Source organism: Mobula hypostoma, chromosome 3, assembly GCF_963921235.1.
Source record: "Mobula hypostoma chromosome 3, sMobHyp1.1, whole genome shotgun sequence".
In the NCBI taxonomy this organism is placed as follows: Eukaryota; Metazoa; Chordata; class Chondrichthyes; order Myliobatiformes; family Myliobatidae; genus Mobula; species Mobula hypostoma.
The window spans coordinates 153,246,947-153,268,871 of record NC_086099.1 but is presented as its reverse complement, the minus strand read 5'-3'; the positions used below and the strand labels follow the sequence as shown (position 1 = coordinate 153,268,871).

The 21,925-nt window shown below is 41.3% G+C and overlaps 1 protein-coding gene across 2 annotated transcripts in view; it reads left to right on the top strand.

Moving 5' to 3' along the window:
• The window catches only part of tmem245 (transmembrane protein 245), a 125,538-nt gene that overhangs the window by 20,445 nt on the left and 83,168 nt on the right, over window positions 1-21,925 (top strand). For both annotated transcript variants that reach the window (XM_063043912.1, XM_063043911.1), the window contains exons 2-4: window positions 6,091-6,208; window positions 8,183-8,278; window positions 12,839-12,952. In XM_063043912.1, coding sequence (XP_062899982.1) covers window positions 6,091-6,208; window positions 8,183-8,278; window positions 12,839-12,952 — 328 coding nt within the window. The remainder of the gene's footprint in view (window positions 1-6,090; window positions 6,209-8,182; window positions 8,279-12,838; window positions 12,953-21,925) is intronic.

Sequence of the window (21,925 nt, the reverse complement as noted above, 5' to 3'; positions counted from 1 at the left end):
ATGGATCCAGCACTGATCCCTGTGGCACACCACCAGTCACAGGCCTCCACTCTGAGAAGCAATCCTCTACTACCACTCTTTGGCTTCTTCCATTGAGCCAATGTCTAATCCAGTTTACCACCTCTCCATGTATACCTAGCGACTGAATTTTCCTAACTAACCTCCCATGCGGGACCTTGTCACAGGCCTTACTGAAGTCCATGTAGACAACATCCACTGCCTTCCCTTCATCCACTTTCCTGGTAACCTCCTCGAAAAATTCCAATAGATTGGTCAAACATGACCTACCATGCACAAAGCCATGTTGACTCTCCCTAATAAGTCCCTGTCTATCCAAATGCTTGTAGATTCTGTCTCTTAGTACTCTCTCCAATAACTTACCCATTACCGACGTCAAATTTACTGGCCTATAATTTCCCGGATTACTTTTCGATCCTTTTTTAAACAACGGAACAACATGAGCCATTCTCCAATCCTCCGGCATCTCACCCGTAGACACCGACATTTTAAATATATCTGCCAGGGCCCCTGCAGTTTTAACACTAGTCTCCTTCAAGGTCCGAGGGAATACCCTGTCAGGTCCTGGGGATTTATCCACTTTAATTTGCCTCAAGATAGCAAACACCTCCTCCTTTTCAATCTGTACAGTTTTCATGATCTCACTACTTGTTTCCCTTAATTCCATAGACTTCATGCCAGTTTCCTTAGTAAATACAGATGCAAAAAAACCATTTAAGATCTCCCCCATTTCTTTTGGTTCCTTGAACTTCCCACCCCTTACCTTAAAGCCATGTCCTCTTGTACTGAGCAGTGGTGCCCTGGGGAAGAGGTGCTGACTGTCCACTCTATCTGTTCCTCTTAATATATTGTATACCTCTATAAGGTCTCCTCTCATCCTGCTTCTCTCCAAAGAGTAAAGCCCTAGCTCCCTTAATCTCTGATTATAATGCATACTCTCTAAACCAGGCAGCATCCTGGTAAATCTCCTCTGTACCATTTCCATAGTGAGGCGACCAGAAATGGAAACAGTACTCCAAGTGTGGCCTAACCAGAGTTTTATAGAGCTGCATCATTACCTCACAACTGTTAAACTCTATCCCTCGACCTATGAAACCTAACACCCCGTAAGCTTTCTTAACTACCCTATTTACCTGTGAGGCAACTTTCAGGGATCTGTGGACATGTACCCCCAGATCCCTCTGCTCCTCCACCCTACCAAGTATCCTGCCATTTACTTTGTACTCTGCCTTGGAGTTTGTCCTTCCAAAGTGTACCACCTCACACTTCTCCAGGTTGAACTCCATCTGCCACTTCTCAGCCCACTTCTGCATCTTATCAATGTCTCTCTGCAATCTTTGACAATCCTCTACACTATCCACAACACCACCAACCTTTGTGTCGTCTGCAAACTTGCCAACTCATCCTTCTACCCCCATATCCAGGTCGTTAATAAAAATCACGAAAAGTAGAGGTCCCAGAACTGATCCTTGTGGGACACCTCCAGTCACAACCCTCCAATCCGAATGTAATCCCTCCACCACGACTCTCTGCTTTCTGCAGGCAAGCCAATTCTGAATCCACCTGGCCAAACTTCCTTGGATCCCGTGCCTTCTAACTTTCTGAATAAGCCTACCATGTGGAACCTTGTCAAATGCCTTACTAAAATCCATGTAGATCACATCCACTGCACTATCCTCATATATATGCCTGGTTATCACCTCAAAGAACTCTATCAGGCTTGTTAGACACGATCTGCCCTTCACAAAGCCATGCTGACTGTTCCTGACCAGACCATGATTCTCTAAATGCCCACAGATCCTATCTCTAAGAATGTTTTCCAACTGCTTTCCCACCACAGACGTAAGGCTCACTGGTCTATAATTACCTGGACTATCCCTACTACCTTTTTTGAACAAGGAGACAACATTCGCCTCCCTCCAATCCTCTGGTACCATTCCCATGGACAACAAGGACATAAAGATCCTAGCCAGAGGCTCAGCAATCTCTTCCCTCACCTCATGGAGAAGCCTGGGGAATATTCCGTCAGGCCCCAGAGACTTATCCGTCCTAATGTATTTTAACAACTCCAACACCTCCTCTCCCTTAATATCAACATGCTCCAGAACATCAACCTCACTCATATTGTTCTCACCGTCATCAAGCTCCCTCTCATTGGTGAATACCGAAGAGAAGTATTCATTGGAGACCTCGCTCACTTCCACAGCCTCCAGGCACATCTTCCCACTTTTATCTCTAATCAGTCCTACCTTCACTCCTGTCATCCTTTTGTTCTTCACATAATTGAAGAACGCCTTGGAGTTTTCCTTTACCCTACTCGACAAGGCCTTCTCATGCCCCCTTCTTGCTCTTCTCAGCCCCTTCTTAAGCTCCTTTCTTGCTACCCTATATTCCTCAATAGGTCCATCTGATCCTTGCTTCCTAAACCTCATGTATGCTGCTTTCTTCTACCTGACTAGATTTTGCACCTCACTTGTCACCCATGGTTCCTTCACCCTACTATTCTTTATCTTCCTCACCAGGACAAATTTATCCCTAACATCCTGCAAGAGATCCCTAAACATGGACCACATGTCCATAGTACATTTCCCTGCAAAAACATCATCCCAATTCACACCCACAAGTTCTAGCCTTATAGCCTCATAATTTGCCCTTCCCCAACTAAAAATTTTCCTGTCCTCTCTGATTCTATCCTTTTACATGATAATGCTAAAGGCCAGGGAGCGGTGGTCACTGTCCCCCAGATGCTCACCCACTGAGAGATCTGTGACCTGACCCGGTTCGTTACCTAATACTATTTTGTAGATCTATTATGGCATTCCCCCTAGTCGGCCTGTCAACATACTGTGACAGGAATCCATCCTGGACACACTTAACAAACTCTGCGCCGTCTAAACCATTGGAACTAATCAGATGCCAATCAATATTAGGGAAGATAAAGTCACCCATGATATTCACCCTGTTATTTTTGCAGCTTTCCAAAATCTGCCTCCCACTCTGCTCCTCAGTATCTCTGCTGCTACCAGAATACTCCCAATAGAGTAACTGTTCCCTTGCTGTTCCTGACTTCCACCCATACTGACTCAAAAGAGGATCCTGCTACATTACCCACCCTTTCTGTAGCTGTAATAGTATCCCTGACCAGTAATGCCACCCCTCTTCCCTTCCCCCCCCCCATCTCTTTTAAAGCACTGAAATCCAGGAATATTGAGAATCCATTCCTGCCCTGGTGCCAGCCAAGTCTCTGTAATGGCCACTACATCATAATTCCATGTATGTATCCAAGTTCTCAGTTCATCACCTTTGTTCCTGATGCTTCTTGTATTGAAGTACATGCATTTTAGCCCTTCTACCTTACTACCTTTACATCCTTTATTTTGCTTCTCTTTCCTCAAAGCCTCTTTATATGTTAGAATTGGCTTTACTCCATGCACTATACTTGCAGTTCTCACATGACCTTTATCCTCCTCCACCTCACTATCTGCTCTAACACTCTGGTTCCCCTCCCCCTGCAAATCTAGTTTAAACCCCCCCCCCCCGGGAGCAGCACTAGCAAACCTTCCCGCAAGGATGTTAGTCCCCCTCCAGTTCAGGTGCAACCCATCCCCTCGGAACAGGTCCCACCTTCCCTGGAACAAGGCCTAATTGTCCAAAAACATGAAGCCCTCCCTCCTGCACCAACTCCTTAGCCACATATTTAGCTGCATTATCTTCCTTTTTCTAGCCTCATTAGCACGTGGCACGGATGGCAATCCTGAGATTGCAACCCTGGAGGTCCTGTCCTTCAACTTTGCACCTAACTCCCTAAACTCTTTGCAGGGCCTCCTCCTTCTTCCTGCCCACGTCATTGGTCCCTACATGGACCACGACATCTGGCTGTTCACCCTCCCTCTTGAGAATACTGAGAACTCGATCCGAGATATCGCGGACCCTGGCACCAGGGAGGCAGCAGACCATCTGGGATTCTCGATCTCTCCCACAGAACCTCTTATCTGTCCCCCTAACTATCTTCTACCCTCTCCTATTAGATTCCTCCATCTCCAACCCTTTATCTCTTTCACGTATCAGCTTCTCAGCTCTTTACTTAACCCCCCCCTTCCGGTTTCACTTATCACCTACTACCTTGTACGTCTTCCTCACCTACTCCCCCCCCCCCAACTTTATTGCTCTTTTTTTCCCAGTCCTGATGAAGGGTCTCAGCCCGAAACGTCAACTGTTTACTATTTTCCATAGATGCTGTCTGGCTTGCTGAGCTCTTCCAGCATTTTGTGTGTGTTGCTTAAAAATATACAAAAATATTACACTGTTTAAACTCTTTTTTGTTAATAATTGACACCAGTTTGTACTATATTCTCATGCAATAAAGATTCATCTAAGCAGAACAAAATTGAAATTTTACATAAACTTTTTAAAACAAAGAATTAATGGTCAGGCAAGCCGGCCAGTGGTGTACTGGCATCTGCACTGGACTTCGAGTTAAGTGGTCCCAGATTAGAATCTGGACGGCTACTTGCACGCTTTCCATCCATTCTGGCTTGAGCGTCCAGCTAGCAACTTGGCCTTGTAAAAAAGCCAAATGCTGAAGAAATGGCAAGGTTGCCACCTGATGCGTCACAGATGCGGAGACGAACAACATACAGGACAACAATGTTCAAGTAATTTCAAACTAAGTCTCAGTCAAAATGATCTTTGTGAAAAATGCATACATGAAAAGCTATCAAAGATGTAAGTTACTATTAGAAATGGGAATAATACCAAGCATTTGGCCTGTCTACGTAATGCAGTTTTCCATTGATCATATTGTGGACTCTGCTTTGGCAATTAACCTGCTGATGAAATTTTCTACATAGGAAACTGAGGGCTGGTATGCCATGTGACTGAGTTTTGTCCATCGTTCACCAATATTTTGACTGATCTACAGTATGATGCATTTCATATCTTGCTACTTTCTCATATCTAAGTAACTTGGTTAGCAAAAATTAATCAATCTTAAATCTAAAATAGTTGTTTTTTGTAGTTGTTGGTTCCAAACTTCAATCGTCATTTAGGTGTGCACCAGATTTTTTTCTATATGAATTCCTGGAGGCCTTGACTGTTTTTTTAGATTTTGTGTCCCTTGTGGTCAATTCTTCATTCAGTGGATATTAATTATTTGTATAGCCAATTAATTCCCCCTAATATCTTGAATATATTGTTCATATTACCCATTCTAAATTTCAGGGAATGCAATCCTATATTGTACCCCACAAATAGATTTCTGTAGAGGCTACAAAACAGAAAATGTTGGAAATAGTCAGTAGGTAAGATAGTTTCTGTGGAGAAAGAGTTAAAATTTCATGTCAATGATCTGTCCATTTTGCTCCATAGATATTAAAGAGGCATTTAGACAAACATACAGAGAATGGATGGATATGGAACACATTCAGAGAGATGAGATTAGTTTATTTTGATGTTATGGTTGACACAGATGTCATGAGCAAAAGGACATGTTCTTGTGCTGTATTGTTCTCTTTAAACCCTTCCTATCTATGTACCTGTCCAAGTGCCTTTAAAATGCTGTTAATATACTTGCCTCAACCAGTTCCTCTAGCAGCTTGTTCCATATACAAACCACCCTTTGGTAGGAAATTACTCTCACTTTAAACCTATACCTTCTAGTTCTCAATTCCACAACCCTGAGAAAAAGACTGCAGTCATCCTTTGTATATCTAAAGGATAAACACAGTTGTTACATACAAGTCAAAATTATGGATGCTTGCTTGGTTATCTCAGCTGTAGCCATATATTGGAAGATATTTTGCTAAAGATTTCATATGATTAAAACTTGATAATTGATCATTTATATTGGTAATACATAATTTCTTTCAGAAGGCCACCTCCGTTATTTGTAACCAATAACCTTTTGGCAAAAATGTATCTAAATCTTAAGGTCAAAAATGTTTCAAATCCAGTAAGTTCATTTAAAAAAAAGTAGAATTTTCATGGTGCTACAATATTGGTTTTGAGTGTCCTGAACTGAAATACCTCTGATATTAACAAAATATTTAAAACAATTATTTTCATTTGATACAGGTCTGGACTCTCGTTGTTGGATATGTATTGGCAGTTTCATTTAAGTGGAATACAAAAACAGAGCGTTTTCTTAAAACAATCTCTGTTCCAGTTTGGACAGTGCTTCTCTTTTACCTAGGTAAGAAACCTTTCTATAAAAATATTTTTAAGTAGATACTCCTGCAGTCACATCCTAACACAAAAATTTTAAATAATCCTTAATTGGGAATGAAAAAGCGAAATGGGGAGAATTGATGGTCTGTTATTGTTTCTCACAGGATATTGCACATGGTGATTATTCTGCCCTCGCTCACGAGTTTTGCTTGTTTTGTCAAGCTAGACAGATAGATAACTTCAGTCCCAAAGTAGCTGTAGTTGAAGGTGATTTTATTATTCACCAATGCATTACAGTATGCAAGGAGCCTGTGTAAAAGGCAGATTCAAATATTGATTGAAATTCCCCGACTTCTAACGAGTGTTTTTAACTACTAAATGAAATGTACAAAAATATAAAATGGACACCTTGATGATGAAAGCTAATTGGTTAACAATGTGATAGTAAGTAATCAACAACAGCTGTGAACTTGCAAGTAGTGAGATATGGTAATAGAGATAAACATATCACATCAGGTAAGACATAACAGTGATGTATATTTTCTTCACCGGTAAATTCCAAAAGTACCTCAAAAATGTTAACTAAAATACTGTAGTATTTTAGGATAACATATGTAAAGAGAATTAGCTTTTTTTTAATGGAATCTGGTTTTGGGAAACCTATAGCACAATATGATCAAAATATGACCAAAAGCTCTATTTTCCATTCCATTTGCCTTTCTGTTAGCATGCTATATCTGTACATTTAATTTTCTGTGCTTCGTATGCAAAGACACACTGATTCCTCTGTATCGCAGCATTCTTTGGTCTAGATCAAATCCGAATACTCAGCATAACTTCACGTTTATCATTAACTGTTGTGGATTACACTGGAAGAGATTCTGTATTTTTTTTAAATGATCTTTGACAATTTCTCGATGTTGAAATGTCATTTTTTTATATTTTTCAGGCTCCCCATACCAGCAATATTGTTCATTCCTCTTTGGTTTCACATTTCAACTGAACTGTCATTGCACTGTTCTTTTGTAAATATAACGAACTTATTTTTGTTTTTGAATAATTTCAATAGATAAGAACATAGGCCCAAACATAGGCCACTCAACGTGTTTTTCTGAGAATGGCATATAACTGTCTTCACAAGTATTGAATTCTCAATTTTAATTAAATTTGTTATCTTGTTTCACATCCAATCCAGGCTTTACACAAATGATAGCTAAATCCATCTTTCTTATAGGACTTCTACAAAGAAACTCTTATTAAGGTCCACTGTGAAAACCAGTATCAGTGGGAAATTACAATAGATTATGGGAATCTAAGGAAACTATTTAATTGAGTTCAAAAGCCGAGAGGTAATGTTACAGCTATATAGGACCCTGGTCAGACTCCACTTGGAGTACTGTGCTCATTTCTAGTCACCTCACTACCGGAAGGATGTGGAAACTATAGGAAGAGTGCAGAGAAGATTTGCCTGGATTGGGGAGCATGCCTTATGAGAATAGGTTGAGTGAACTCGGCCTTTTCTCCTTGGAACAATGGAGAATGAGAGGTGACCTGACAGAGGTGTATAAGATGATGAGAGGCATTAATTGTGTGGGTAGTCAGAGGCTTTTTCCCAAGGCTGAAATGGCTAACACAAGAGGGCACAGTTTTAAGGTGCTTGGAAGTAGGTACAAAGGAGATGTCAGAGGTAAGTGTTTTTATGCAGAGAGTGGTGAGAGTGTGAAGTGGGCTGCTCGATGGAATGCCGGCAACGGTAGTGGAGGCGGATACAAACAGGGTCTTTTAAGAGATTGGGGGTTAGATACAGGGAGTTTAGAAAAGTAGAGGGCTATGAGTCACCCTACGTAATTTCTAAAGTAAGTATATGTTCACAGCATTGTGGGCCGAAGGGTCTGTATTGTGCTGTAGGTTTTCTATGTCTCTATCTCTAATTTCCTTAGTATCCTGAATCTATAATGAATGTTCAAGTTTGTTGATTAATAATTCATTTTCCTCACAGCATCAATTGCTGGAGCTTGGCAAATTCCAGTTTTTGTGGTGATCGTCATTCTGCTGGTAATGGGAGCATTTCAGGAAGGGACAGGGGATGGCACTGGTGAGTTGCTGTTGCGCAAAGTGATTTAAATTTATAAGTAAACATATATATTGAGATGTTTCATTAGATTATTAACCAATACTCACCCTATTTTGTGAGTAAACGTAACGGTATTTTCCATAATTTTGGAGATACAAGAGACTACAGATGCAGGAATCTAAAGCAATAAGCAATCTGCTGGGAAAAGTCAATGAGTTCTTTGTGCAGAGTCTCAACCCAAAATGTCGACAGTTCCCTTCGTCTCACAGATGCTGCTTGACCCACTGAGTTTTTCCAGCAGATAGTTGTTGTTCCATATCTTTGCTAATGCTGAAGCATGTATTGTTCTTCTACTGCATGGCTGGTTTTACTCATGGTAGACAACACGTCTGGGACACTAATTACAAACCAGAGAAAATCTGCAGATGCTGGAAGTCCGAGCAGCACACACAAAATGCTGGAGGAACTCAGCAGACCAGGCAGCATCTGTGGAAAAAAGTACAGTCAACGTTTTGGGCTGAAATCCTTTGGCAGGACTGGAGTAAAAAAAAGCTGAGCAGTAGATTTAAAAGCTGGGGGGAGGGGAGAGAGAAACCTGGAGGGGGAGGGATGAAGTAAGGAGCTGGGAAGTTGATTGGTGAAAGAGACAGAAGGCCATGGAAGAAAGAAAAAGAGTGGGGGAGCACCTGAGGGAGGTGATGAGCAGGCAAGGAGATAAAGTGAGAGAGGGAGAATGGGATGGGAAATGGTGAAGGGAGGGGGGCATTATTGAAAGTTTGAGAAATCAATGTTCATGCCATCAAGTTGAAGGCTATCCAGACGGAATACAAAGTGGTGTTCCTCCAACCTAAGTGTGGCCTCATCATGACAGTGGAGGAGGCCATGGATGGACATATGGGAATTAGAATTAAAATGGGTGGCCACTGGGAGATCCTGCTTGTTCTGATGGAGCAGTCAATTGAATGTGAGTACCTGGGGTCCTCGGAGGTTCCAAATCGAGAAGCTTGAAAATGAATCTGGAAACGATGTGGCATAAGCTGGTGGCAAAGACATGTTCCCAGAAAGGATACTTGCTCTAATACCGGATCCGGATAAGCACGTGGTCAAAGAGTCAGAGAGCAGCAGTGACCACAGCGGGGGAGCAATGAGAGAGTTTCACTGAATTCCCGTCGAAGGAAAGATTTAAACCTTCAGGGTAGCCATCCCTGGGAGAGACCTCACAGAGTAGTAATCAAATCACTAACAAAAGAAAAATCTACAGATGCTGGAAATCCAAGCAAGACACAGAACAAGCATGATCTTCCATTTGACCCTGAACCCTTAGTATACAGGTTTCCCCCACCATCCGAAGGTAGAGCATTCCTATGAAACGGTTCGTAAGCCGGAATGTTGTAAAGCGAAGAAGCAATTACCATTTATTTATATGGGAAAAATTTGTGAGCATTCGCAGACCCAAAAATAACCTACCAAATCATGCCAAATAACACACAAAACCTAAAATAGCAGTAATATATAGTAAAAGCAGGAATGATATGATAAATACACAACCTATATAAAGTAGAAATACTTCTCTACAACGATTGCCTGCACAGATCTCCGTAGCGAAAATCTCACGCGAGCGCTGTTGGCAAAAACACTCTCTCCGGTAACCTTTAAGCTATGAAGCTGCCAAATCATACCAAATAACACATAAAAATACACAGCCTATATAAAGTACAAATAATGTATGTACAGTGTAGTATCACTTACTGGAATTGGGATAGCGCCGAGCACACTGATGATGGTGTGTTAGACTGAGTCATCACAGGTTGGGGTGGTACAGTGGCCCCCACCCTCCAGGCCGCGAACCAATACCGATCCACGAAGCATGCAGGGGTACAGCGGTAACCGGGACACATTCAGTACATCTTTAAGAAAATAGCCGAAATAAACATGCTAATTAATTAGGTGCCGCCCAGCACGTAATTGTCGGCCCAGATCAGAGGCAACACAATCGGCAATCGTCTCTGATCTGGGCCAACATTTACGTGCCGGGCGGCACCTAATTAATTAGCATGTTTATTTCGGCTATTTTCTTAAAGATGTGCTGGGTGCCTCCTGCCTACCGCTGCATTCTCCGCGAATCGGTATCTGTCCGCGGCCTGGGGGTTGGGATGGTGGGACACTGGGATATCATCTCATCGTCGATCAGGGCAGGCAGCTCATCTTCTCCTATGACTGCCTGCCTCGATGTCGAAGGTCGAGGTTCGTCATCTGCTGTGGCTGATATGGAAGGCTTGCTTGACTGCTTAGCCTCGCGCATTTTTCTATCATACAGTTCTTTGTAAGCACTCAAACCATCCTGCAAATATGCCCTAAACTGACGTACCGGTTGTACTTTATCATTGCAGCGAAAATCTCATGCAGGTGCTTCACGTTCCGTTCCTGGACGACTTCACCTTCAGTCCGTTTGCTACTGTATTGGGTTTCGATTGTTATCCTTTCCTCTTACAATTGCATTAGCTCTTCATCTATCAGTTCTTGGTCATGGGATGCCAAAACTTCTTCAATATCATCTTCGTCAACTTCCACAAGCCAACCTCACTTCGTCCTTACTTCGTTCACCACGATCGAAACGCTTAATTAAGTCTAGTTTTATGCTAAGTGTAACACCCTTATAAGCTCTTTCAGGCTTTTCCGATACCTTAGAACTCATCTTGCAAACGGCTGCTCACAGGCACATGTTTAAGCAATGCCAGCTAGAATGCAGTTCTGAATCCGGGGGAGAGCGGCTGCTCAGGGCGCGTGCTGCCTTTTATTGCGCGCTGATTTTTTTTCGTGCACTGTCTTTTTTCCTAACAGTGAAAACACCTTCTGTTAGCGAAAACAGGGAACTAATGTAGGTCTTTCGTAACAGTGAGGTTTCGTAAAGCGAACGTTCGAAAAGTGGGGGACACCTGTATAACTATGTGCCTCCATTTTAACTATTGTAATTATTCACCTGGCAATTTCTCACTCCAATTTTTGAGTGGCAAGCAAACAGCATTATGAAGGACCCCACACACCCCTCATACAAACTTTTCCCCCTCCTACCATCTGGCAAGAGGCACCGAAGCATTCTGGCTCTCACAACCAGACTACGTAACAGTTTCTTCCCCCAACCCATCAGACTCCTCAATACCCAGAGCCTGGACTGACACCAGCCTACTGCCCTCTACTGTGCTTATTGTCTTGTTTATTATTTATTGTAATGCCTGCACTGTTTTGTGCACTTTATGCAGTCCTGGGTAGGTCTGTAGTCTAATGTAGTTTTTGTGTTGTTTTACGTAGTTCAGTGTAGTTTTTGTATTGTTTTATGTAGCACCATGGTCCTGAAAAACGTCTCATTTTTGCTGTGTACTGTACCAGCAGTTATGGTCGAAATGACAATAAAAAGTGACTTGACTTGACTTACTAATCTGTTAGCAATAATTATCAGTTTCACTTTAAATTTGTTAGCTTTTAAAAAGCATGCCATGTCATGTTCTGAAATTCTAGTAATAACATTTGTGCCTTTAACCATCACATCAGGTTTGTAATTTTTTAAGTGTACGGCTTCAAAAGAAGCAATCAGTAAAACGCATGAAAAACCTTTTGCCCACATATTTTGCCATGATCATTGGAGGTTAATGGACAGAAGTAAGCACAATGGATGGTGAGCATCCTCTTTCTGCTGCTGGTTGCAAAATTCCAGCCTTCAAATTTGATATTTGTGATTAGATTGCTGAAGTGTATTCCACTGGAACCCAGGTGAAACATTACCTTGCTAAGATTCCCCACCACTTAAGATGTGGAATCTGTACCATTCTGGACCTGATGAAGTAGTTTGCATATCCAGTGTTTGCATAGGAGTTGTAGAGCTACAAAAACATAAGGATAAAGTAAACAGAGTTTTAAAAAAATGTACTTTGAGGTTTTAAATCATTTAAGCATTCTTATTGCTTTTAGTTGATTTTTGTTTTTGATCTAAATGTTTAAATTTTATTTTTAATAATTTTATATATTTCTATTTGTCAAAGGCAAATGTTCTATAATTTGACAGCAGACAGAGCTAGGACAGGTTGTTGTGAGCTGTCAGAGTCTTCCAGAAGAATTTAATGTTTAGGGCTTGCTTTCACTATCACTATGCCCATTCCTGCTGCTCAGAGCTCCTGGTTGATTCCAGGATATCGACTTTCTAGATTCAGCTGTGTTGGGAAACAGAATATGAGGGGCATTTATAGCTGATAACCCTGTGGCAGAACAATCCGGACCACTAAGATGGGAAAAAGCAAGTTCTTTTATACGTACGTTCTTCCTGGTTAATAAGGTTTCTTTCTAATGTTTGTGAGAGGAATTGGAATGTGAAAGTATGTGTTTATAAGTCACTTTCAGTTTTTGGAAAAGTTTGGGCGAAGACTTAAAAGGGTTTAAATTTTGTTTTGTCAGTCCCTGTAAGTCTGTAGTTGTTGGCTACAGTTATTGATTTTATTTTATTTGTAAAATGTGCTTAGTTCTATTTTCGGTGTTGTGTTATGTTCAGGCTGCTAGTTGCCTTCTGATTTGTTTTTTTTTTATCTGCAGGTTTGGAGCTGCCAGGTCATGTGATTCAAATGGTTTTAGGCACTGTTAATATGGCAGTATCAATGATGGGATTCTCGAGTCATCAAGAGGAAAGTCCAGCAAAAAAATTACCAGGTGATTAATTGTACTCTGCCTATATGAATTGAGGAAAGAAAACTTGTATGATTTCTTTTAGGATATTAATAACTAAATTGCACAGTAGCTAAGATATATTAATTATATACTGGTACAGTACAGTTCTACCCTGCAGAGTACTTGATCATTTTAGCACTCTATCCAGGGCCTCACTTGTGAATACATATCTCCATCAAACGAAGAGGTCACTTAAAATTTTTATAGTTGGAGAAGTGCTAACTGAACCTTCAGCCAGGCTGCAACCTCAGTAATACTGTTAATAATGCAACTCCTGGATGTACTATATTGCTGTAATGACTTCTTTTAACACTGACCGCATAGATCATGTGGAGATACTGATATGCTGTATGTGCTCTTACAAATGTGTGCAGAAATTTGAACAACACTCAGTATATATTTGAAGTAAATATCTGACAAAAAGTCATCAATCTTTCGCAGGTGTTGCCTGACTTACTTAGTGTTAGCAGCATTTTCAGTACTTATGTTGGATTTTCTACATTAACAGGTTTTTCATTTTCAAATATTTGAAGTAAATTAATATATACTATAACAGCATCTAATTGCCCACCCCTAGTTGTCTTTGAGAAGGGTGGTGAGCTGCCTTCATGAACCATTGGAGTTCTTGACATGTGGGTATACCCACCATGCAGTTGGGGAGAGAGTGCCAGGACTTTGACCCATAAACACTGAAAGAACAACTATATATTTCCAAATCAGGATAGCGAACGGCCTGGGGAGCAAATTCCGGGTGGTGGTGTTGATGGATTTTTGTTGCCATTGTTCTAGCTGTGTTTGGAAGGTGATGTCCAACGAGTCTTGGTGTGTTGTTACTGTTCATCCTGTACTGTACCAACAACTACTGTCACTGTGTGTTGGTAGTGGATGAGATGCCTATCTGTGCTGCTACATCCTCTATGGGGTTGTGTTTCTTGAGTGTTTTTGAAGCTGCCTTATTAAGGTAAGTGAAAGAATATTCTGTCACACTCCCAACTTGAGCCTTGTAGATATGGATAGCGTTTTGGGAGTTAGGAGATGAGTTACTGGCTTCAGGATTTGTAGCCTCTAGTTTGGAGGGGCCACTGCAGAGAATTGGAAGAAGTTGCAGGAGGTTGTAAACTCAGTCAGCTGCATCATGGGCACCAGCCTCCCCATAATGAAGGACACCTTCAAAAGGTGATGCCTCAAAAAGGCAGCATCCATCACTAAGGAACCCTATCACCCAGGACATTTCCTCTTCTCGTTGATACCTATCGTTCCACAGGAATGTGTACTTTAGATATAAAGTGAGTAGAGCCATGGGGCTAAGTACCACTGCAACACCGTATACAAGTTTGCTGATGACACCACTGTTGTGGGCTGTATCAAAGGTGGAGATGAATCAGCATACTGGAGGAAGATTGAAAATTTGGCTGAGTGATGTCATAATAACCTCTCACTCAATGTCAATTAGACCAAGGAACTGATTGTAGACTTCAGGAGACGATCAGTAACTTTAAATGCCTAGGTGTCACTATCTCAGAAGACCTGCCCTGGACTCATCATATAAATATAATAACAAAGAAAGCATGACAGCAACTCTACTTCCTCAGGAATCTGCAGAGATTTGACATTTCATCAAAAACCTTGGCAAACTTCTATAGATGCTGCATTACGGCCTGGTATGAGAATGCAATGTCTTTGAGTGGAAAATCCTACATAAGGGAGTGGATTCAGCCCAGTACATCACATGTAAAATCCTGCCAACCATTAAGCACATCTACATGAAATGTTGTTGTAGAAAAGGAGCATCCATCAACAATTCTCCTTGCCACCCAGGCCATGTTCTTTTCTCACTGCTGCCATCAGGTAGAATGTACAGGTGCCTCAGGACTCACACCCCAAAGGTTCAAGAACAGGGGTACTACCCCTCAATAATCAGACTTGAACAAATAGGATAACTACTCACTCTACTACTGGTGCTCTCATAACCGATGCTCTTGCTTTAAGGACTTTCATCTTGGTATTTCATGCTTGTTATTTATTGCTATTTATTTATGTCTGCATTTGCATAGTTGTTGTCCATTGGTCCTGTTTACAGTTACTATTCTATAGATAACATAGAATAGTACAGCACAGTACAGGCCCTTCGGCCCACAATGTTGTGCCGACGCTCAAACCCTGCCTCCCATATAAGCACCCACCTTAGATTCCTCCATATACCTGTCTAGTAGTCTCTTAAACTTCACCAGTGTATCTGCCTCCACCACTGACTCAGGCAGTGCATTCCACGCAGCAACCACTCTCTGAGTAAAAAACCTTCCTCTAATATCCCCCTTGAACTTCCCATCCCTTACTTTAAAGCCATGTCCTCTTGTATTGAGCAGTGGTGCCCTGGGGAAGAGGCACTGGCTATCCACTCTATCTATTCCTCTTATTATCTTGTACACCTCTATCATGTCTCCTCTCATCCTCCTTCTCTCCAAAGAGTAAAGCCCTAGCTCCCTTAATCTCTGATCATAATGCATACTCTCTAAACCAGGCAGCATCCTGGTAAATCTCCTCTGTACCTTTTCCAATGCTTCCACATCCTTCCTATAGTGAGGTGACCAGAACTGGACACAATACTCCAAGATTTGCTAAGTATGCCTGCAGAAGAATAATCTCAGGGTTGTACGTGGTGACATGTATGTATTCTGATAACAAATTTTACTTTGAACCTTGAAGTACAGGAGCCTGAAGGCAGGCTTTCAGTGTTTCAGGAACAGCTTCTTTCCCTCTGCCATCAAATTTATGAATGGACAATGAACCCATGAACACCTATTTTTTTTTTGCTCTCTTTTTCTATGACTTAATTTTTAATGTATATTTCTTAGTGTAATGTATAGTTTTTCTTTTTATTATATATTGCACAGTACTGCGGCTGCAAAACGACAAATTTCTCGACCTATGCCTGTGATATTAAACTTGATTCTCATAGCAGCAACTATGTTCAAATAAGCCCATATATATCCACAACTGTTGATTTAATTACTTTATAAATGCAAGTTGTTTTGAAAGGAAATCTCTGAGTTCATAAGTACATTGTTTATCACAGTAAGAACATCACAGTGTTGATAATATAATTCTGTGCTTGGTCTTACAGCTGAAGCTCTGTCATAAGAATAATAATTATGGGTGTATTATGCAGTGAAAGATTTCACAGGCTAATCTTGTTTCCCCTAAAACAGCAGGAATCTCCTTAATTGAAACGTACAAGATAATGAGGGGTCTTGGCAGGATGGATATGGAGAGATGCTTCCTCCTATGAGACGGTCTAGAACTAGAGGTGACTCCAACCTTATAGACTACAATCAACACCTGGCCCTATCCTCAGCCTTTTATACTGTTTTGAAAGAATTTAATATAATCTGCAGAGAGCAAGAATGCTACATAGGCTAATTTTGGAGCTGATATTTCACCCAGTCACTTCCCAGTCATGCATGTTGTTCTGCCACCCTCACTCAGCCTCCATGAAGTCCAGTTATCCATCACCTTTGGCCTTGGCGCCAATAGCAAGGAAAGTTAGAAGTTTATAGCCCCAACACTCAAAAGAATAGATCTTGCTAAAAGTCACTGCATTGGGTTATAATCTCACTGATATAGTGCTGCTTCCAAATTTGTTGTGAATTTGTATGGCCACTTTTCATTAAATAGACAATTATTCACTAATGGGAATAGCATAAAATAAAGATGTGGCCAAAAGGCTTCAGGTTGATCTTAGTGTTTTGAGAGACAGTAATTAAGGTTTTGTGGACCTGAATACATGATGTTCTACGAGATGGTAAATGTCAAAATACAGTGTTGTATCAAATATTTCTTGACCAAACTAAGTTTGATTCATGTGGTGGAATCCACTATAGTAGTTTATTTTATCAAGCTTGTTATCATTAAAATCCTTAAAAATGCACTCCTGCTTAGAAATTGTAAAGTATTTAGGAGAAGAAGTATGCCATTGACTTCATAGTTCGCTTTGCCAATTCACTCCACAGTTTCTCTACTTGTGTTACCCACTGGAAAACTCAGCAGGTCATACAGCATCTGTGGGAGGAAGGAAAATTTGACACACATACTGCATGATCCAGAGTTCCTCCAGTACATTGTTGGTTACTCCAGATTCTACTATCTTCCATCTCATCAGGAGAATAACATCATTGGGTTGGAAATTCATTTAAGTCTTACAAAATTCAAGAATTCCTTTGTTAATTATCCCATACATGTTTACTTTTCCCCGTCAGTCATAAAGTAACACTGGACAACAAAGATTTTGTTTCCTGAATACTTTTGGGCAGTGGTCCCCAACCTCCAGGCCGCGGACTGATACCGGGCCGCGAAGCATGCAGGGGTGCAGCGGTAGCCAGAGTGCACCCAGCACATCCTTAATAAAAAAGCTGAAATAAGCAAGTTAATTAATTAGGTGCCACCCAGAAGCCAGTCTTCATTAGAGGAACTGAGGTGAAGAGGGTCAATAACTTTAAATTCTTCGGCATTAAGGATCGACGTTTCTCTCTCTGAAAAGTGTCAGAGGATCTGTCCTGGGACCAGCACGTAACTGTCATTACAAAGAAAGCACAGCAGCGCCTATACTTTATTAGAAGTTTGTGTAGATTCAACGTGTCACCTCGATCCTGACAGCCCTGTCTTTTCAGCCTGTCTGGACTGGCGTTTAAATTGACCAAACAATGGAACAGCTAAAGGCTCCAGCGTCCTGGAAAAAGGAGTGAACATCGCGTGGAGCAAATGAAATTGGCAATCGCCTCTGATCTGGGCCGACATTTATGTGCTGGGTGGCACCTAATTAATTAGCTTGTTTATTTTGGCTTTTTCTTAAAGATGTGCTGGGTGTGCTTCAGCTACCGCTGCACCCCTGCATGCTTCGTGGCCCGGTATTGGTCCGCGGCCAGGAGGTTGGGGACCACTGCTTTGGGGTATATCTTGTGGAGTTTGGGCTGCTGATCATGAAAATTACCTTGAAATTTCCTTGTTACTCACCTTTTTTTAAATTGCCTATATTTGTTATTTCAATTCATAATTCGAGTCTGCTAAAATGTTGCCCACAATGTAAGCTGAAAGTTTTTTTTATCTTGTTCAGGCGTGCTTAGGCAGGGCATGATGCATGACAGGACAGATTTTAGAAAGGCTGTAAAAGCATCATGCACACACTGTTTTATGCATTGTATTTACATGTATATCGGTTTGCGATCACATTGATGCGCCTGCTCTACACACATAGCATATTGTGTGTACTCATTATAATAAGGTAATTGTGTTTTCAGGACTATTTGTGATAGCAAAATGTCTCGCCAATATTCCAACAGCCGCGACCAAGGCAAAGCCTGGGCTCCCCACATTTGTTGTACAACATGGCTCCGCTGTCGATCGTAGAGCTTGGCTCAGAGGTACTCGGAAATCAATCTCGCTTGCTGTCTTGATGATGTGGTGAGAGCAGAAGGATCATGTGACAGACTGCTGCTTCTGCCTGACCAGTGTGTCTGGTTTCTCTGCTAAAAACAAGAAATCCATTGAATACCCCAATCTCCCTTCAGCCATGATACCTGTGCCGCATGACGATAGTCTTGCAGTACCGAAGCCACCAGAGACATGGAGTCTAGAGGAGGCAGATGAAGATGTCATGATGCACAAGCCAGGAATGGAAAATGATACTGATACCGATTTTGAACCTTTATGTTGAATGAGCCTCATCTGATAACTCAATCTGAGTTAATTGACTTGGGTTTGTCAAAGGTGAAAGCAGAATTACTGTGTTCAAGACTGCAGTGATGGAATCTGCTGTCACCAGGCACAGATATTTTCATAAAGGATTTCATTATTTGAGACAGATATTTCCCAGAGTAACTGATGCCAAGATTAAGGAAGTCATTTTTTTTGGTCCCCAAATCAAACAGGCCATCAACGTCAGGCAATTCGAACAGCTTCTAGAGGGACTGGAGAAAATCGCAAGGAAGGCATTCAAGAATGTTGTTGAAAATTTTCTTGGTAACTACAGAGTACCAAATTACGTGCAACTGGTTGACAATATGCTTCAAACAAACAAAGACTATGAAGTGCAACATGTCACTGAAGATCCATTTTCTGCATTCCCATTTAGATTTCTTCCCTGCATATCTTGGCGCTGTCAATGACGAGTGTGGTGAAATGTTTCACCAGGACATTTGATCAAGGAGAAACTGTATCAGGGCAACTAAAATTCATCAACGCTGATTATTGTTGGACACTTAAGTGAGAAGCCCCAGACACTGAATACAAATGGAAATCATCAACGAAACATTTTTAGCTTAGTTGAACTATTGCAAAGCGTCAGCAACATTATGCAATTAAATGCATTATATTCAATAAAAGTTAATTTTTAGTTTCTCCAAATTCCTATGTGATACAAGTAGTCTGAAATTATATTTTTGTTCAGCTTCAAAATCCACAAAAAAGTCTGAGGAAACAATAGTTTCAACTGGTGGCTGTAACATTAAAATAATGAATTTAACTTTAAATAAAATCCAGTCAAAATATATTAGTTTTCAGCAAACTTATATTAAAGTTTCTCCTCATTTGAATATTTATATTTGCATGGTTACTGTAAATTATTTTTAAAATTTATTGATCGGTTCTGAGTTTTTATTTCACTACTTCTTAAAAACTGCTTTATTGTCAATTTTTATGAAGCAATTGATGCACAAATTAATTACAAGGGATATTTTGAATAAACAACATTGAGACCGCAGTATGTGGGGACCTTTTGCTTGTTTGGGCATTTATGCTTTTGACTTTGTGATAAGAGTCTGTTCAACTTTCATGTGCCTCTGAGTTAATCTGGTGACCACTTTCCGTTGGCCTAATGAGAGAAAATTATAGCAGCTCTGAACTTAAATAAATATTGGGAGGAGAAAGGGAGTCAACATTTTTTTTACCTGTTTTTGAAAATTAAAAGCCAAATTTTGGCAGATGCAGTTGGGTCTTATAGGTACATAGAGCTTAGAAAAATAGAGGGCTATATGGTAGGGAAATTCTAAGCAGCTTCTTAGAGTAGGTTACATGGTGGGCACAACTTTAATGTGCCAGTAACGTAACGGGCTGTAGTCGTTTAATGTTCAATACTTTCGGGAAAAAAATTGCTGTCCAGTGTAATTGAGGTCTTCGATTATCACTATACAGGTGGCCCCCGTTTTCCGAACATTCGCTTTACGACACCTCGCTGTTACGAAAGACCTACGTTAATTACCTGTTTTCGCTAACAGAAGGTGTTTTCATTATTACGAGAAAAGGCAGCGCGCACCCGAACAGCCAAGCTCCTCCCCCGGAACTGCATTCTAGCCGCCATTGCTTAAACACGTGCTTTATCTCAATTTATTTTGTGCATTCGTTAGCAAGTTGAGTTCTAAGGTATTGGAAAAGCCTAAAAGAGCTGGTAAGGGTGTTACACTTCGCATAAAACTAGACATAATTAAAAGTTTCAATCGGCGTAAACGAAGTAAGGACATTGTCCGCGTGTTGAACTTGCCTGTGTCCACCATTCATAGAAACATAGAAAATAGGTGCAGGAGTAGGCCATTCAACCCTTCAAGCCTGCACCGCCATTTATTATGATCATGGCTAATCATCCAACTCAGAACCCTGCACCAGCCTTCCCTCCATACCCCCTGATCCCCATAGCCACAAGGGCCATATCTAACTCCCTCTTAAATATAGCCAATGAACTGGCCTCAACTGTTTCCTGTGGCAGAGAATTCCACAGATTCACCACTCTCTGTGTGAAGAAGTTTTTCCTAATCTCAGTCCTAAAAGGCTTCCCCCTTATCCTCAAACTGTGACCCCTCGTTCTGGACTTCCCCAACATCGGGAACAATCTTCCTGCATCTAGCCTGTCCAATCCCTTTAGGATTTTATACGTTTCAATCAGATCCCCCCTTAATCTTCTAAATTCCAATGAGTACAAGCCTAGTTCATCCAGTCTTTCTTCATATGAAAGTCCTGCCATCCCAGGAATCAATCTGGTGAACCTTCTTTGTACTCCCTCTATGGCAAGGATGTCTTTCCTCAGATTAGGGGACCAAAACTGCACACAATACTCCAGGTGTGGTCTCACCAAGGCCTTGTACAACTGCAGTAGTACCTCCCTGCTCCTTTACTCGAATCCTTTCGCTATAAATGCCAGCATACCATTCGCCTTTTTCACCGCCTGCTGTACCTGCATGCCCACTTTCAATGACTGGTGTATAATGACACCCAGGTCTCGTTGCACCTCCCCTTTTCCTAATTGACCACCATTCAGATAATAATCTGTTTTCCTATTTTTGCCACCGAAGTGGATAACTTCACATTTATCCACATTAAATTGCATCTGCCATGAATTTGCCCACTCACCCAACCTATCCAAGTCACCCTGCATCCTCTTAGCATCCTCCTCACAGCTAACACTGCCGCCCAGCTTCGTGTCATCCGCAAGCTTGGAGATGCTGCATTTAATTCCCTCATCCACGTCATTAATATATATTGTAAACAACTGGGGTCCCAGCACTGAGCCTTGCGGTACCCCACTAGTCACTGCCTGCCATTCTGAAAAGGTCCCGTTTATTCCCACTCTTTGCTTCCTGTCTGCCAACCAATTCTGTATCCACATCAATACCTTACCCCCAATACCGTGTGCTTTAAGTTTGCACACTAATCTCCTGTGTGGGACCTTGTCAAAAGCCTTTTGAAAATCCAAATATACCACATTCACTGGTTCTCCCCTATCCACTCTACTAGTTACATCCTCAAAAAATTCTATGAGCTTCGTCAGACATGATTTTCCTTTCACAAATCCATGCTGACTTTGTCCGATGATTTCACCGCTTTCCAAATGTGCTGTTATCACATCTTTGATAACTGACTCCAGCAGTTTCCCCACCACCGACGTTAGGCTAACCGGTCTATAATTCCCCG